The 19,521-nt window shown below is 47.4% G+C and overlaps 1 protein-coding gene across 1 annotated transcript in view; it reads right to left on the bottom strand.

Moving 5' to 3' along the window:
• LOC119446853 (alpha-aminoadipic semialdehyde dehydrogenase-like) overlaps positions 1-19,521 on the bottom strand; it is a 71,752-nt gene that overhangs the window by 40,464 nt on the left and 11,767 nt on the right. The window contains exons 2-4 of the mRNA XM_037711429.2: positions 12,863-13,108; positions 9,529-9,807; positions 1,545-1,850 (exon numbers count right to left, since the gene is read on the bottom strand). Coding sequence (XP_037567357.1) covers positions 1,545-1,850; positions 9,529-9,807; positions 12,863-13,108 — 831 coding nt within the window. The remainder of the gene's footprint in view (positions 1-1,544; positions 1,851-9,528; positions 9,808-12,862; positions 13,109-19,521) is intronic.

Genomic DNA, 19,521 nt, shown 5'->3' with positions numbered 1-19,521 from the left:
AATTCAAACAAGCTCAATTATGTGGACTACTTCGAGGCACCATCACTGGTCCATAAATTTAATGTATAAGTACAACCGAAATTTCGGACACCTTAAGGTACGGCATTCTATAATTCGGACTCCGCCTGCACGACTGCGTGCTCGGCGTGCTGACCGCCAAGTTGAGCGGCAATACTGATATTTTGGCTTTGATACATCGCTGGCATCGCCGCACATGGTGGTGGGCCATGTTGCCCACACCTACTGGAAACCGAAACCAGCGAAGCCTAGTTAATCCAGTTCCGACCGTGCCAAACCGTAGGACAAGTGAACCCAGGCAAGTCATTCGCGAGTCCCGCAGTGTTGGCTCCATGCGTCCAGCATTTGTTCATGCTGTCTTTATCCATCCTTCACGGCCGGCTGATACCATTGATAACGCAGGTGCAGCACCGCTCTTACCACTGACGAGACGCAAAAAGGAGTGACACCGGAAAAGACATCCCACAACATCGTGGTCCCGTTATGTTGCCACCGGATGAAGATTCGGCGTATGCATTGATTGTACCTTTATCTGCGGCGACAGCATGACAATGGTAGAGATATGGACTGACCAGATCGTAGGCAAGCTTACGTGCGCGCAGGAACGCGGTGACCAACTTCGTCTTTATTTTTGGACGATCCCTTTCGGGGATACTTTCACTTTCGAGGCATTTCACGCGGCTAGCACCGCACATGTTGACGGGCGATGGATTTCCTGGCACAGCACCAAGAATGCTGTCGCTCATGGACGCCGACGCGTTTAATGTGAAATCCCGCAAAAGTGAAGCTACCCAGAATTGGTCATCCGAGAATACGGCACTTTTTAACCACTCGTGGAATAAGGTCACTTGTTTTCTGGCGAAATTGGACAGGTCCGACTCCAGATTATTTGGACTTTTAGGCGGTCCCCGTCAAGGCCAAATTATCGGTCGGCGACATATAGATAATGTGAAGTTCGATTTATGAAGCCACTTTAGTCATGTGCGCTATGCACGTCTGTAGACCACTGCGGCCACACACGTAATGTGCAGCTGTTAATTTTGGTGCACTTCGGCGCAAAATCGTGTTTTTTTATCAGGATGGCACAGGAAATCTTGTTTGGCGCAATTTGGCGCAGGAGTGGGAGCACTGTACATATTTCAAAACTCTTCTTCCTGCCAAACTTGTTTTCAGTCACACCTTTGTTGTATTCTATCGTCATCAGTTCTGGTTGAGAATTTTGCCAGTGTTGATGCTTAAAATCTAACTTTCACAAGTAACCACTGCAGTTGCGGATACCTCTGATTATAAGCCTTTCATGCATACACTTAAGATAGCAGATTTAGATCATACAAAACTGTTGGGCGTGATCATGCGCTTGGGAGGCATGCTTAACTGACTGCATTTCAGAATTGAGTTACAAAGCCAGTACTTATAATAGGGCTCCTGTAAATACCAAGACACTCACTCACCCCCCCCCCCCCCCCGCGGTCCTTCTGTTTAGCCTCAACTGAGGCTGCACCAAAACAATACAGTTGTGCGCTTGCCTTGTGGTGGACGATGATACGGCGCGTGGTGGTGCAGCGCTGCCCAGCTGTGCCCACACAGGCAAACAGGGCAGCCCGCACAAGCATGTCCAAGTCAGCGTCCTCATCTACCACAATGGCGTTGTTCCCGCCCAGCTCGAGCAGAGGACGTCCAAAGCGTTCCTGCACCTTGAGTGCCACCTGACGCCCCACGTGGGTGCTACCCGTGAAGGACAGCAAACGCACACGGTTGTCCCCAGCCATTGCGTCGCCAATGAGGGGCCCGCCGACAGTCAGTGCACACACAGCGCCCGGAAGCTGGTTGGCCTGCAACAGGGCCCAAGGTTCCACAGATCAGCCCATCTCCAGAGAAACGTGGTCGCACAGGGTTCAACAGACACATTTCAGCTTGACGTTCAAGCATATTTTTCGGATATAACCCACAACCCCAATTACAGCGGCCTGAAAAAAACATACTCACGTATAACCCACGGAAATAACTGCATACAACAACACTCAAATCTCTGCAAAAACAGTCTCCATTCGCAGCTGGATGACTCGTACACGTATCTTCAGCTAGCTGCTCTGAGCCTATCCTCTAGAGTTGGTTATAATAACTATGGCGAAGCGCTTCACGTGGACAGAGGGAGTGCTGCAGGAACGGGTGACGTATGATCACGTAATACGCAAGCTCAAATCATGAACTCGCAAGGGTGGGTTTCCCTAGGAGATAAAATTTTGAAACGGCAGGGAATCTTTCCTTTCACGACAACATGCTCCGCACTGCTGTGAAGCCACACTTTAAGGGAAATTTGCATATAACCCACACTTCGATGGTACTATTTTTTTTTATGTTTGGTGCAGGTTACACACACAATATGGTATGTTGTTTTCTTGCCGACATCCCAAGCCATTACAGTGTCGCAAAGACTTACTGGTTTGCCTCGGGTATGTTTGTCAGTGAGTGATCATCAAACAGACCAAATAAGGGGAGTACATCTTGCTGGGATAGTGCAGTTTATGCGTTAATGTCGCCAACAATTTTTCAGATCCTTCAAGCGAGGTCATCGCACCAATCCTTTCTCTTTTCGCCTCGACTATTTCGCTGGAAGCTACACAGCAGAGAAGCCCAGCCAAAAGTCGAGGGCTCGTCGCAGCACCCCGTGGCAGCTGCTGCACTACGCAGCATGCCAGCTTGCCAATGACTCGAAAATTAAACACGCGTCTCAGGATACTCGGCCTCAACCAACTTAGCACGCATCGGTGTCTGATGCTGCAACGCTTCACATTGGTGGGCAGCAGCAAAACTGGCCAGATGTTCAAAACAATGTCTCTTCTCCGTGCAGCTTTTCACCGGCTTGGCTGTTTTCCACAACGAAGGCCTTCCTGGATGCATTGTCACTCCCATGTCATCACGTGCTGATGTTTCCGCATGCGCCGTGATGACTCCCCTATCTCCAGCCCTGGAAGATAGTCATGGTCTGTTCACCACGGCATTCGACGAGCTACTGACCTGCTATCGGTGACGTCAAGCTGGATGGCCGCTAATCCCAGTCATGATGCCAGAGCTGTTCAGTATAAACGCCTCACCGCAGCTTCATCGCTTCAGTGGGCAAGGCAGCAGCAAAGCTGGCCAGATGTTCCAATTATGTCTCTTCTTTGTGCAGGTATGCTACCTTAATAATGCTTATTGTATTCGATCTGACAACCGCTTCTTATTGCTGATGCCTTGCCACCACGAATGTCTTTCTACGTGTATTGCTGTATGTGCTGATCTTGTTTACTGTACGAGCAGCCTCCTAATGAGTGGCGATGTTGAAACAAACCTCGGCCCTTCAGAACATTAGGATGAATAGTTGGGCGTGTTGGTTAAGCATGATCTGAAGTGAAGGCGCGAAAAAGACGACGTACGAAGAGAGAACACACACACACACAGAGCGCCACTTCCAACAATGTTTAATCAGAAAAAAACGCCACTATTTTATACAAGGAGTGCAATCAGTTTCTCAGTGCACATTTGCATTCAGGTAAAGCGGTTCTTTGCATGATAGTGATGTTGATGCAATACTTACGCACTTATCACCTGCCTCAATGATCCTTTTGGCCTCAATTATTAAACGAACCCATTTGTCACGGCTTCTGGCAACCACAGCGCAGGCATAGAAGTCTGGCTTACATCTGCAGCCTCTACAATGAATTGCCAGGTGGCCCTCCCTCCCATTGTTGACTTATTATGTTGCCTCAGCCTGTCATTCAGGCACTGTTCGATTTGGCCCATGTACTTTCTACCACAATCTAAAGGAATCTCGTACACGACTCGTGCCCGACAATCTACGTATTTGTTATCGTGGTAACAAAGACCGCACTATATCCGGTCCTGCACTATAAGAGGTTACGTTATAAGTGGTCTGTATCTACGACATTCCAAACTGTTTTAGTAAAAATTTGGCTTTACGCTGATGACTGAATTCTACACCTAACGATAAATGGTGCGAAGTCTCGCGAATGAACATTAACTTTTAAAAAAGAACAGTCATGTACTTTCACAAGTATGCTAATTACTCATATTTCAGTTACTCCTAAACTCTACTTTTCTGCAGCGCGTGTATGTAGTAAATACCGTATTTACTCTATTCTAACGCGAGTTTTTTTTACAGATTTTTGCTACCTGAAGTCGATCCTTGCATTACAATCGAATACCAAAATTCAAGTTGTCTAAGTGCAATGATGCACCCACTTCTAATCGAGTGAAATATGCGAGTGAAAGCGCACGAGGGACGTGCGCTTTCACAGAGAGCAAACGCCGCATCTTCCGACGTGCGTAAGTACGTGGGGGGATGGGAGGGAGGGAGCGGAGGCGACATTTAGCTGCGGCACCAAATGCATGTCTTGGGACCGGGCACAAGGGGAACTGGCGACTAAATCTTCCACGCGAATGAAGGAAAGCCGGAAGGCAGCGCGGGAGGGAGGGGGCGTGGCTTCTACTCTGCCACCAACCGCGTACTTGTACTTTGCGCGGCTGCGGGCTGTTGCGCACACCGTATCTTGAAAGCAATCTTCACACGGCTCTTACCTTCGTATGCACTGTGCTTTCGCCGCTTAGTTTCTGTTGAAGCGATAGACCACACAAACCTTCGGTCGCTGGTGCTGCCGCGCTTGCTCACGCCAGCATTTTGACAGTGGTTGTCTGCGGTCATCAAGTGTCATCTACTCATGTTTGCTTGTGCGCGCTGACACCATGCTTGTTAATTCAGTTAGTAAGCAAATGTGTCCAAGGTTATGCAGCCGATAAAACTACTATGCTTATTCCGTATAGCTCTCTTGCTGTCGCAATTGATTCTTCGCCTTCGGGGCGAAACTGCAACTTTTTCATGCATCCGGTGGTCTCATGTTACTTTAGCGTTTCTTTTTTTTTGCTGGATGCAACAAAAGGTCACCCCTCGCGTTACTTTTGCAGTTTTATTTTTTCTTGATGGACGCAATGAAAAGTCACCCCTCACGTTACAATTGCGGTCACGTTACAATCGAGTAAATACGGTACTTACCGTATTTACTCGAATCTAATGCGCACTTTTTTTTCCGATAAAACAGGCCCGAAAATTGTGTGCATGTTAGAATCAAGTACAACCCTAAATCTGCGTTACCATATAGCCGTTGGCATTTCAAAATGGCCGCCTCACCATGCGCATCGAGCCTAGCTACTCTCAAGCCTAGCTACCATAGCAAAATCCATATGCTACAGTACATGTGCTTAGCAATAGTCTACAGTCCGTCTTCACGTTCTCTGCATCTGCTCTATCAGCATGAAGTACCGAGTTCATCATGATGCCGCATTTAAAAGGAAAGTGATCATATGTGCGGAGACGGACCAAAATCAGGCCGCATCACGGGCGTTTGGAGAATCCGAGACTTGCGTTGAGGACTGGCGCAAACAGAAGGAGAGGATTTTCGCCAGCAAAGCAATGCGGAACGGTTTCAGTGGACCGAAGCAGGACGTAATCTGCGATGATCCACTTCGGCGATACGATCGCTTTGGCCCTATCGTGAAAACAATCTGCAACGAGGAAGTCCACCGCGCGTCGCGTTTTCGCCGCTTATAGGTCGCGTTGAAGCAAGAGGCATGATAGTACAAAGGTCAATTCGCTCGCTGCGCTTCGTCACTCGAGCGTTTTGACAGTTCATTTCCGCGGTCAACGAGCGAGATGTGTTCATGTTTGCTTGTGCGCGCGTGAGACCATGCTTGTTAATTTATTTAGTAAGCGAATGTTTGCAAATTTATATGGCCGATAAAACTGCTATCCTTACTTCGTATAGCGGCCTGCTAATTTGCTATTGCATTCGATGCTTCACCTTTTGGGCAAAACTGACTTTTCTTATTTATCGCAACTTCAGTGCATCGGGAGGAAATCTGTTTTTCCAAATGAGAGAAAGTTGTTTTTCTGTTTGAAAGCATGAGGTGCGCAGTACTGTAAAGGAATTTTTTTTTTTTTGTCGTCACGGAAAACGGGTGCGCGTTAGAATCGAGTAAATACGGAAAGCTGCCTTTTCACTCCAAGGTTATCCTGGTCAGAACATATTCTAACAACTTGCAACAAAGCACTAAAAAAACTTGGTTACCTGACCCACACCCTATGTGTTGCCCCAAAAGAAACTAAACTCATTACATAGAACACACTTGTAAGACCTATTCTTGAATATGCGGCTACCATATGAAGCACTTGCAAAATTTTGGACAATCACAAAATTCAATCTGCTCAGAAAAAGGCGTTTGTTTCATATACCGCCGCTATGACCATGTTTTCACCGTCACCTCATCTGCATATGCTTGGTTTAACCCCTTTCTCACCGAAGTCACATCAATTCTCTGAACTTTCTACACTACAGTATAGACCACTTATAACGTAACCGCTTATAGTGCAGGACCGGATATAGTGCGGTCTTTTCAGACTCCCGTTAATTTTCCCATGGCACTCCATGTATACACGTATCGCTTATAGTGCAGTTGCGGGAAACGAAATACCGGTTACAGTGCGGCTGCCTGGGAGTGCGGAAGTCAGCGGAGACGGCGAACGCTTCCCTCAAACGGGCACCCCAAGGAGTGCTCGAGGAAGAGAGACGAAGTGGAGGAGAAGGGCACGTGGTGCGAACGAACAGCCAGTGACGCTGAAACCAGAATCTTGGGTGCGAGTCGTTAAGTATCGCGGCGCGCATAGCGAGCGAGCGCCACGAAACTGCCAACGCTTGCTTCACGATAACGGCAGTAAAGCAGTAAACGAAACTTCAGGGAGCAGGCGGCGCCGGCACATCACGGCGAAGGGCGCATGCGGAGACCGTGGAATGCGAGGGTGGAGGCCGGCAGGGAAGCGGATTTCGCCTCGGCAACTCCGCAGCTTCGGTGGCTCCCCTCGCCCTCCCTCGTAGCTCCCTCACTTTCAACTGTCGCCGTGCGCGCCCGCCACCGTGCACGCGCCGCCGCTCCAGCCGGCCTGGTGCCAGCTCGCCGAAGTTTCGTTTTCTGCCGTTATCGGGAAGCGGGCGTTTGCCGGCGGGGGCAGTTTCGTTGGCCGGCCTGGGACAGCGCCGCTGCTTCCCTCTGCGGCGCTGCTTTCCTCTGCACCGTAGGCGCAGCGTGCAAGGAAGCATAAAGGAGAAAGAAGGGTTCACTGCCATTTTCTACGCGTGGCTATGGTAGCGTGGCTGAGACGTCGGCACGTACACGCATGTTCCGGCGCAACGCAGAATCGGCGACCTTGCCATTTGAGAGAGGGTGAAATTTCCGCCGTGTTCTTTTTTTTTTCTTTCTTTTTTTTGTTTCGTTCGCGCGCGACATTGAGGGGTCTCCCGTAAGCTTTTACTCTATGGCGTTGCCGGAGCAATGCCGGTCGGAGGCGCCGCCGCGTGATTTGGTTCGAATTAACGAGATTCGACTAAATTGAATGCAAACGTTCTAGCCGCATTCCTCGACTGTCACATATGCGTGGCGACTCGGTGCACATATGTGCGGGCCTTGAAAATTGTTCCTTTGGTTATAGTGCGGTACCGCTTATAGTGCGGATATTCGCGACCCCGGCGACATACGTTATAAGTGGTCTACACTTTTACTCTCCACATTACGCCTCCCCTAACATACATCTGACCAGTGCAAAGCCCTTAATCACAAGAAAAAGCAATCAGTTAAACGTAGTCTTTTTCGCTCGCACCAACACTTTTAAGTACAGTTCTTTTCCCAGGACTATTGAACTCAGGAATCATATGCCTGGTTTCATCCATTGCTTACCACATAAAATATTTGGGGATGCTATTGAGTACTCCCTTTAACCATGTTCTCATGTACGCTTCTTTTGTATTGCGATTTGTATTTGCCACATATTGTATTCACCCACTCCTGCAATAGCCCTTTTGGGCTGCAGTCGCTGCAAATAAAAGTAAATGAATAAATTACGTAGATGTCCACTACAGTTGAGTGTAAAACTTTTTAGTGACTTCGGATTGTATGTTTTCCCGATTAGTATGTTTTTTTCTCACATTTCTTTTCCAATATGTGTGGATGAGGTTCTACTATTAACACGCACTATTTTTCTCAGGATAACTGTCCAAAAATTGTCTCTGCGTTACAATCAGATATAAAACTTTAACCATGTTCACAACGTTGGAAACAGCCTACCATCAGCGCAAACATTTTTCCAATGATCTCTTATACTGAAACCCTAAAAAGTTGTGGCTATGTTGATAACCTTCCCGTTTCTAAATAAGTGTGTCCGGCAACATCCTTTTGTTCTGTCTTTACTAATGAAGACTTATGCTGTCCTGTGTTTCCAACCTCGACCGTTGCAACAGGTGTCCTACCAATATCAGCATTGAAGGTATACATCCAAACTTATCGAAAATTTGAAGGTGACCATACACTATTTCAATAGTTCCTCACAGCACTGTGGAAGCTACAGGCTTCAACCATTCAGGACGGCAAACACATCTTATAGGTGTTTCCGTGCCTTCTCTTCTAGCGGCGACCGCTGCAGTGCAGGCAGCATGTACGAACACTGCAACTGCGCAGTGAGATCATCTGCTCCGACACCGAGAAGGCATGCGCCTTCAAGATAGCGAGATACAGAGGGAAGGATGGGAGTTCATCTCTCGATCCCTTTTGCAAGAAGTACACTCATCAGTGCAGCCATTCCCTTAATTACAGAGTTTGTGCACGTTTATGGCATTTCTTCGGCAATGTTCCAAGCCCGCTCAACACCAGCTGCTTCATCTATTTCGCGCAACGTTGTAGCTTGAAACGATACCACGCATGCAAGTCTGAAGACGGCATTCTCGCAAAGGACTTAGCAAGACTCAGGAGGAAGCACTTCGCAGTGCTGTGGCTGTGCTGATGACACAGGAATTTAGCCGATGTCAAAGCTGTTTGCAGATATTAAATTGAAAGTAATGGCTATATGACAACATTGCACTGATTTTCTTCATTCTTTACATGTTTTTATTCAAAGTGGAGAGCAACACTGCGCAAAACACCAAAGCTGCTACCTGCAGAGAAGCTTCCAAGAAAACATGTGCAGGTGAGACTGCTTGTCAAGGCCATTTAGTGAAGCAATGGCTTCCAAACTAAGGCACTACATCTCCATGCAAAGAATCTGCACTCGTGGGCCTCGTAGCTTCGGCACTGCTTCGAGGAACTATGGAAACAGAGTAAACACCATCTGGTATTGATATTGAAAAAAAAAAAAAACATTAGCTTTGTGCCGTCAAATATTACCATTATTTTCAGCAGTCTTTGTCCACTGACTGGCAGACGGCCAAAGGATGCACAGCAGCGACCGAACCCAGCAATGCCACAGCTACACATTACAGAGAAGTGACAAGGAATTTCAAATTTCAAGAAAGCATATTTTATGCCTTATGTCATAGCCTAATGGCCTTCCAAGAGACAATGCACGAAGCACCTTGAGCTGCTTTAGATTTGCACACAACACGATTACTGCACCACAAAAGTAGACCACCTCACCTCAAGGACTTGGGCGATAATCTTTGTCACGGCGACACCACATAGTGGAGTTGTACTGGCCGTCTTCCAGAGGAGTGTGTCGCCACAGACGAGGGCAATAGCACTGTTCCAACCATAGACAGCCACTGGGAAGTTGAAGGCTGTGATGACACCTACAATGCCCAGTGGATTCCAGGCTTCGAGGAGTGCGTGACCTGGCCGCTCACTCGGAAGCCACTTGCCCTCAATGGTGCGCGACAGGCCAACAGCATAGTCACACACATCAATGTACTCCTGAACCTGCACAACACACGAGTGGTAAAAATACTTGCGTGCAAGACAGAAAAAAACGCTACATGGTCGACAAAACTGATGTAAACTCTTGAGCTTGCATTGAACAGAATACCCACAGACTCAAGCTCTGTCTTGAGATATTTCTATCTTGTAGTTGGTGATTTTCACCCGCTCTGCAACTACCTCCACACTATTAAAGCAGTACAGCACTGTCGGTGGTGCTTGAAACCACTCTTTCTCATCATTTAATAGCGGCTTAGCATTATGTTATAGCCACAGGAACTTGCAGAAGTTGCGGAAGCTAGTCTCATCTGGTGCAGCACATTTTGCAGAGACTTGTTCTGCGATAAATGGTGCAGCAAATATGTATGGAAAGGAGGTATAGAGTGTTGTCTTTCCAAATATATTTTTTTCACACAATAATCAAGTACAGTACAGTCCACTACTACAGTAGATCTGCTGGTTAACTGATGCCACATTGTACACCGTTCTATTTTGAGAAAGGCTGGTCGTGAGGACAGTTCATGCGACCAGGCTGCAGGCATCAGTGGCAATGCAATGGAATGTCTTAAATAATAGCACCATGCGAGGGGAAAGGGTTGCTCCTTTCACTACGCATAATTCTATAAATTCCAACAACATCCTCTCCACAAACGTTGACATGTGTTAAACATCCATTAAAAATTGCTACATCGTACCACATCACGCTGTGATGATGGCAAAACATTGCTCCCATGAACATTTACAGTAACTAATTGCAAAACACAGCTAATGTAAATATTGCTACGGACTAGTATTTATGTTTCTTAGAGGCGAGCAGTGTAAAGATGACGACGATTATAGGCTAGCACGGGCTGTTGCCTCTTGGCCAAGTGCAGTGTATTTGTAAATATACACTTGTATTAGAGTGTACTAGATTGAAGGAGTGGGTCCAGCGGAGGCCACGGCAAGCGGAGAGGGTGAGGCAAAAAATGCGAAAATTTGCGGTGGCGCTGCCATCGCCTTCTTCCAAAGCTCCAGCCAATCCGGTGCATCTGCGGACCGACGGACCGGCGGCGCCGAGCTGCCGTCTGCTCGACGCGCCGTTTGTACGAGTGTTCTGTGCGTGCGTGGCCATGGCTGCCGTAGCATTCGGGACAAGGCGACGGCGGCGCCACTTGAATTTTCAATAAAAAACGCCTCAGCGCAGAGCCCTCGTTGGACCCACTCCCCCAACCTAGTACACTCTACTTGTATATAGCTTCTTGTCTGCGTCTTCCAACGTAATGATATTAACGAAAAACAATAAAACACACCAATTTCTTTTTCTGTCACAAGTCACAGCTATTTCAATAGTGTAATCAAAAGCGAGTCTAGCCATTCCTATCAGCAATCACAATGCTGCCTAAGCACAACAAACCACGAGTTAATTTAAAGGGATCCTGAACCACCTCACGGGCTTGGTAGCACACGCTGCTGTGAACATCTCAGCCAAATTCTGCACTTGTGCACAGTGCATGGAGCTCACAAGTGGAGCGGGAAGTCACATCTTTCTCAAACACACTCTTATCAAACGAGGCCTCACCAGCTTCGAAGCTGCCAGCAGCTTGCATATGTCGTCATATGCAAGATTCCCATAGACAGCTGCTATTGGCCGATAGCTGACATAAAATAAAGAAGGGTGTTTGGATCAGTCCGCTTCTTCCTACCGTTACCGTGTGTTTATTGACGCAGTTTAATAAACAGGCTGAAGCAAGCAGAAATCTGCTTTCGAATTTCTATAAGAATTACATACTTCCAGAACAAGCCAACTATCGTCTGCTGACACTTGGCTGCAGCTACCAGTGCAGGAATGGCCACTTTGCTTATCTGTGTCGTAGTCATTTGGTCTCGTTAATTTCCATTAATTCTGAATATTCAACTAGCCTCGAACCACGCAAAACTTCAGATCTGGCCACACGTATGCTTGCCAGCACACACCAACTACTGCGCCACTCCTGGCTAGACACCTGGGCAGACATCGCTTAATATTGAGCAAGCCAGATGTGGCTACTATCCGTCGGTTAAGCTGGTGCAGGACAAAGCCGGTCCGCACCACATCGCACTGCCAGACTAACGCAGCACATGAGCTCGAGCACGCACTCCAGCCTTGTGGTGCACAAAGCAAACGCTGTGCATACGCACAACAGTTGCATGTCTGCTATGTAGCGTAGATACCGCGGCCACCATGGGGTGAGGACAACCATGTTTAGCACGTCGTAGATGCCAACGTTGGAAATAATGCCATCTACTTGAACATCCAAATTCAAATTTTAACTGCGCGCCACAGTGACGTTCAGTAAGCAGAGCGTTGTGGGCATGCCCCACTTCGCCGTAGCCTTCCCAGTGAGAGGCACTTAATGAGTGGGAGCACTATGATGGGGGATCGAAGGTGATTTTTCATTGCCTTCAATGCCACTTCTGCTAAACTCATTAAACTACTTTTTGGTGCAAAGTATTTCTGAAATAGTCTAGTTCAAGTGCATTGCTCGACTTGAATAAAAAGTGCTTCAAGGCCCCTTCAAAACATCTACCAAGTGTCCAGGCATGGAGCAGCTCTTGGTGCATCACGAATCATCAGAGGTCGCTGTCACTTGCATACTACTACTCTGCATGGTGCAAGGCAGCAGTGGTTGACACAGTGACTGACAAGTTCTACTCAGCCTGGCTCACCGAGACTGCGAATCTAACCCAACAGAGGAGTGATTCTTTCAATGTATGCTGGGAATTGATGTCTCCCACATTCTTGACTCCATACTTAGACATGTTAACAAATGAAACGGAAGTATATAATTGAAACCAATTCCGTGAGCACAGACATTCAGGGACCTGACAGTGGTACTGTTCTTGCTAGTACAGTCAAACCTCCTTACAACAAAGTCACATCTGATACAAAAATATTGTTATATAAGCGTTTATTTGGTACACATTGATAGTGGAGAGAAACATTTAATATTTACTTCATTATATCCAATAAGTTGCTACATCCATGTTACTAAGCTTTGACTGTGCACACTTTCTGCCCACAGCCAGAATAGAGTACCTCTCCCAGGCCTTCAGCGAGAATCTTGCCCATCTCCAGGGACACGAGCTTGCCCAGTGGCTCCTTGTAGCGGCGAAGTGCATCGCCCATCTGGCGAACAATATCGCCCCGCTTGGGGGCTGGAAGGTCCGCCCACTGCTGCCAAGCTGCAGAACTCGCAGCCACTGCAGCCTCATAGTCTGCTGGTGTGGCCTGGACCACCTCGGCGATGGGTCGAGCATTGGCTGGGCAGTAGGATGTCAGCACCTACAGGAAAGGACCGCAGTTTACTCAAGATGCCTCTGCAATTTGGCCAAACATCCAACTGGTGCAGATATTTAAATGGGAATGCTTTCACTTTAAAGTGCAAATGTACATTTGCAGCATGCACTTGGCAGCTTTTTATCACTTTTGCAGCGTTCTTGCCAGGGTGTCGAACTGAACCTGACAGTAGCAGAACCGGAACCACACCAAACCAATAATTTTCCTGTGATCTTTGAGCCGAACTCGAACATTTTGGAGCAACCGTTCCGAACCGGTTTGTCAACAGGATCGTCATTGCTTGAATCCTATGGGAGTAGACAACGTCTCTCGCGTCTATTCAGCTATGCATGCGGCGTAATTGTCTCGGGAACTGTCATGTAGCTCGCCGAAGTACTCACATTGGCTCACTCAACTGTACACTTTGCGCATAGTCAGTGATGGAAGCGACATTTTACTCTTTGGAGCAGATTACGGAGCAGAAAAAAATGCTACTTTGGAGCAGCTTTTGGTGTTTTTGGAACAGATGCCTTAATATGCCATACGAATCCTAGAGTTAAAATCATCACCAAAGCATCTCAAATATTAATATTAATTATGAAACACTACACATACAAATTCAACGCAAATTGCAAGGAATAAACAATTAGGAAGATGGATGGTTATCGAACGCGCAGTAAAATGAGCTATATATTTAAAATGCCAGTACTTGTGGCAGAAACGAGATCAAACCAGTGAAGCTGAGCACCACATAAAAGTAACCACAATTATATATAACCGTTGGCAAAGCAGCAGTTGATAATCTGTATGAGATCGAAGTAATCTCAGTCACTTTCACATTTCACCAATAGTCTGCATGTCAAGTTCAAAAATACGGCTAAATGAGATCAAATAAATGAGATCAAAGCCGATAAAGCTGAGCATCACAATGTAAAAGTAATCAGCCACAAGTCCCAGTTGCCACAGCAGCAGTTGGTAATCAGTATGAGATCAAAGTAATCTCGCACACATTTCGCCATAGGCACCGTGGAGACCGTGTGCCGTGAAAAGTGCCTCGGCTGCTGCCAAAATATCCGTGGCCGAGACTATGATTGGCTTCACCGAGTTTTCAAAAATGATAGTATACAGCTTGTTTTCAGTTTCATTAGGTCTCCCCGGTTGGTCACAGGGTTGAAGTTTCTTGTCTTCATTTTCACAGCGCCGTTTCGGAGCAGGGTCGGAGCAGTTACTAATAAAAATGACAGTTTGAAGCAATTGGAGCAGCACTTCCATAACTGCGCACAGTCTGCATGCATCAACAGAGCGTCGCCGATGCTGCATCGTTGTGGCGGATATTGCTTGTGATCGAGGCATTTATTGTGTTCAGGCACTCGTTGCGCTTCCCAATAAGCATGTTGCACTTTTTACTTCATCTCTAGTTCTCCACAACGAAGCACAGACGGTGACAACTCAATAAAAAGGAGGAAATGGACTTTTTTTTTGTGGTTCTCCGATATTAATAAGCAGATCATGAACTTACGTAATTGTAAACTCTTTCTATAGCATTTACATGGCATCCCTGTTTTGTTTCAGTTTTCACGAGCGATCTTCAAAAACCCAGGAACGAACATGTATTGGTATGGAATTTGCTAAAATTCAAAATTTGGAATATGAACCGAACAGTTCTTGCTATTCGATCTGTATTCAATTCGAGAATTCGCTGTTTGATATTGTCGAGTATTTGTTTCTGTGTGAATATAAGAGATAAAGACACTTATTGGAGACACAAAGAGAGACCTGTGAAAGACAGGACTGTTCCGAATAATTATGCTGCAAGAAACCCTCCCGTTTTGTTGCACAGAGGCACCACATAGGCCACTAAATCTGGTGATGCCTTTGTTTCATTGCTGTCAATATTGATACGCATTTCCATTGAAAGGTCGGAATAAAGTCATCCAAACGAAGAGACTTGAGCGGAAGTTGTGAGCTAGACTGACCTGCTGTGCAAATACATTGTGTACGTTCTCCTGTGTCATCAGTGCTTCATTCGCGTAGCATTTTGGTGGACATTCCCCATACTTCCGCAGCGATCGTACCATCCCCCTTTCAGCCATGGCTCCCAGTGACAACACTTTGTCGCAGCCGGCAACATCAGTTCCAGCCACCAAGTACATTCCTCAACCCCACTACTCTGGCACATTCTCCAGCCAGAATGGTCTCGACATTGACAACTGGCTTGGTATGTAGGAGCGTGCCACTAGGCTAATGCAACGAGCGACAAAGTTGGCCCCATCTTGAAAGGCATCACGTATGATTTATTTACATCACCATCAATGCCATCATCAAAGAATGCCACCGCTTCGAGCAGGCCAGAAGATGCTGTGTAACTGCTCAGTTTTTTCATCTCCCCAATACTACTGCAACGTCATCCTGCACCGATTTTGGTGCTACACCACATTCCAATGAGGATGTGACACACATCGTTCGATGCAAACTTGAGGCTGCATGTCCTGCTCCGCTTCATGGTATATTTTAACTGCGCTAACCCACACGGACAAAGATGAGGCAGAAAAGACTCGCATATGCGAGTCGGCACCCATCTTGTCTGCCTCGTCTTTGTCCGTGTTGGTTAGCGCAGTTAAAATATACCATGCATGTCAACCAACTTGCCCGACTTGGAGTTCTGCTCCACTCAAGTTACACAACCCTACCACTGATCATTCAGTTCGGGCCATCTCTTATCCAAGCACTTGTGTGCCACAAATTTGCCAACTGGGTTTTCCTTCAGCCTGCGCTCTTTCCCAACCTGACACCGGACCGGTGCCGATTAGTGCGCCCCGCAACAACCCGTACTTTTCGTACCATTTCCGCAACCCAGCCGAGTGGAGAACCTCCGACAACAGGCCAATATGCTTCTGTTGTCGCCAAATTGGACACAATCTCGTCACTGCCACTCCCGCTGGTCGTCCCCGTCCTGGAAAAACCTTGTCCCCCTTCTCGCCCACCCACCAACTCCCTCCGCTATTCGCCATGCTGCGCGGCACCTGACCCTGGCGTCCCTACGGATGGTCCACACTCCCATCGGTGTGGGAGTGTCCTTCGCCCCCACCTCGCTGCTATCCTCCCACCACCAACCGCTTTTCTCAGACTGAAAACTAGATCATGCAGCTCTTGAGGTGAAGCTGCATCAACATCGTTCCGAAATCTATTTTCACTCCCTACAAAACAGAACCTAATCGATGTCGATGGTGCTCATGTGAATGCACCGATTCATACCGGAGCCCAGATATCTATTATGAGCAGCAGCCTCCACTGTCGGTTGAAGGTGTTAACGCCTGCCACAGCATAAGCCGTTCACTTCACCATGGTTGCAGTCGTTGGAAAGTGCACTGCCCATATAAGAATCGCCGACCGCCACACTGCAGCCCTTTTTTTACTTTGTTCGACGACTGCCCCCATGACCTCATACTTGGCCTCAATTTTTTCGCGACGCCTTCTGCCTACAGACTGTTCAACCGGTACCCTCTGCCCGGAACTTCCTCTGCTCTTCCCAATCGTCTTGCCAAACCCCCAAGCAAGCCGAGTACTACCAGCTTTGTCCGCCAGCCTTCTAAAGCTCCCATATTCGTTGACTTGCCCTCCTCCACTCCAGTGCACGATGGTCAGTATGTTGTCACGCCAATTGCTGATATAACCACGTGATGTCGCTCCATACTGACCGTTACTGCTAACTGCGCATGCCTACCTGTCGCCAACTTTGGCTTGATGAAGCAAGTCCTTCCAAAAGGCATGCCGCTGGTAACTCCGTGCTGTGGAGACGGACCACATAACTGCATTTGTAGTAGACTCGTGCTCCAACCCTCCCAAGCCTCAGCAGCATGTTCCTTGCCTCGAAGCCACATTTACATGCAAGAGGCGTTCTATGCCACCTCTTGGCTACCTATCGCGACGTCTGAATTTGACCCCCTTTTGGCAAAACTTCAGTTGTTAAGTACCGTAGAAATACAGCCGAGGCCACTCCCGTTCAACGCCGACCATATCGGGTGTCCTGCATCAGAGTGCGTCACTATTCAAACAGAGGTCCACAAGATGCTCACGAAAGGCATTATTGAACCGTCGTCAAGTCATTGGGCATCTCCTCTCGTGCTTCTAAAAAAGAAAGATGGCACCTGGAGTTTTTGCACAGATTATCGTTTATCATTTACCACGCATTGATGCTCTCAATTGTCTACATGGGACGAACAGCTTTTCGTCAGGGGACCTTCGATCTGGTTATTGGCAGACTTCAGCGGACGAGAAGGACCATGAGAATATCGCATTTGTCACTTCTGGCTGTCTATACAATTCAGAGTCATGCCTTTCGGTCTATGCAACGCTCCAGTGAACAAATGGACTCATTGCTTCAGGGATTTAAATGCACCACATGCATCTGCTATCTGGATAGCGCAATTGTATTTTCTTCTATGTTTGATACTCATATTAAATGCCTCTCAGCTATTCAGGATGTCTTCCATGAAGTACGGCTCCAAATGAAATCGTCAAAATGCCACTTTGGCCGCCGACAAACAACCGTGCCTGTGGTTTACGCTTTCGGTTTACAACCAGACCCGGAAAAAGTTTCTGCTGTTAAAGTCTTTTCCTGTACATCAGTCACAACATGTTTGAAGCATTGTAGGACTGTGCTCATACTTTTGATGGTTCGTGAAAGATTTCGCAACGATTGCACAACCAAAGAAAGACTTGTCTTTTACATGAGGTCCCGCTGAAGCTGCCACGTTCTCCAACTGCCACGTTCTCTAACCTCATCAACCTATCTGCTCCTACAGAGGTCCGTACAGACACAAATGGTCACGAAATCAATGCCGCCTTAGCTCAACACTAACATGGTCACAACAACGTCATTGCTTTGCAAACGGACTCCTGATAGCTGCAGAGCACAACTATTCGAGTACAGAGTGGGAATGCCTTGCACTCGTCTGGGTGGTATCCAAATTCCGCCCTTATTTATACGGCAGGCAGTTCTCTGTAATAACAGACCATCACACCCTGTGTTGCTGTCGTCGCTGAAGGGTCCTATGTGCCGGCTTGCTTGCTGGGTACTCCGACTGCAAGAATATCCCTATGCGGTTGTCCAGAAATCTGGTTTCTTACATGAAGATGCAGACTGTCTTGTAACCCTGTAGATGAACCACCTGCAGTCATGACACCAACATGGACACTTGCGTTTTTCCCGTTTCACAATTGCTCAACATCACCAACGAGCAGTGCTATTATGTTTCCTTGCGCACCATCATGGACGGCCTCAAATCTTAACCTTGCGAAACGTCCCTACACTTGTTCATTTTGCAATATGGCATATTATACCATTAAAATGTTATCCCAGACGGTCCTTCCCTCCTCGTCGTTCCCAAACACCTGCACTCCATGGTTGTCCATGAACTTCACCTCGCCTGCTCGCTCGCAGGTTTTGGCCATTTTATTGCGATAGCAATTACTCTAGGTGAATTTCTGCTCTCGTCGCCATCGTCGTGAGGTTCCGTATGAAGTCCACGGGCGATAAGCTAGACGCAGAACGCCATACGCTTTATGTGCGAGTGAAAGCATGCGACAATGAGCCAGCAATCGCGGCTCGCGCACACAAGGGCGGGAAGTGGAAAGTAAGCGCGCATTCTTCCAGTCACGCACAACGCTCCGGCGGGAGGGCAGGTTAGGGAGGGTACTGTATAGGCTCCCTTTCTGAAGCGAGCCTATACAGTAACTCTAATGGGATGCATGGGAATGCTGGTATATTGCGACTTCGGATTGGCATCGTTCTCGGAGAGCCAGGAAGCTTTGAAGACGCGCCTTGCTAGCACTGTTCCGTCTGTCACAATGATTGATTTCCTGCTGAAATAGAACATAAAAAGCTGTTTTAGCTTTATTATTACACAAAAACATGTTTTGTTTAATGTTGAGGACTTATTAGTGGATGTACAATTATATGAAATGTAAAAAGTATCAGCTGGCCGCTAAAGTTGGAGGGCAGATGACAAGATCCTCGCTTGCTTTGGAACAACTTGTCTGTTCTTGCCCATGCACGCCGCACTGCCCACACTCGACTCATTACCTCGCAAGGGAACCAGCAGCTAGTTATGAAAGGTTTTATGGTGCAAAAGCAACTAAGGCTATGATGTGCCATGCACAAGGTGTATGCAATGGATGTGCCAAGGTGACAAATGGGGTAAGTAGCTCTAAATATATTAAACCGATAGAGCCCCATCAAGAACAGACATCTCCACATCGAGCGTGGCTGCCTGATGGATAGCCATTGCAATGAAGTTGCAGCCAGAATACTAAGGACAGTGGTTATTGCTAAGGAGCTTCAACTGGAGTACAACAAAATACTGTGTCGTGGTATCATTTGGCATTGTGGTTGGTAGTCAGGTTGCCACTCTGTGGGT

This window comes from Dermacentor silvarum, chromosome 3 (genome assembly GCF_013339745.2).
Source record: "Dermacentor silvarum isolate Dsil-2018 chromosome 3, BIME_Dsil_1.4, whole genome shotgun sequence".
NCBI classification, from domain to species: Eukaryota; Metazoa; Arthropoda; class Arachnida; order Ixodida; family Ixodidae; genus Dermacentor; species Dermacentor silvarum.
The sequence above is the reverse complement of the archived record's forward strand: the minus strand, read 5'-3'. Positions and strand labels throughout refer to the sequence as shown.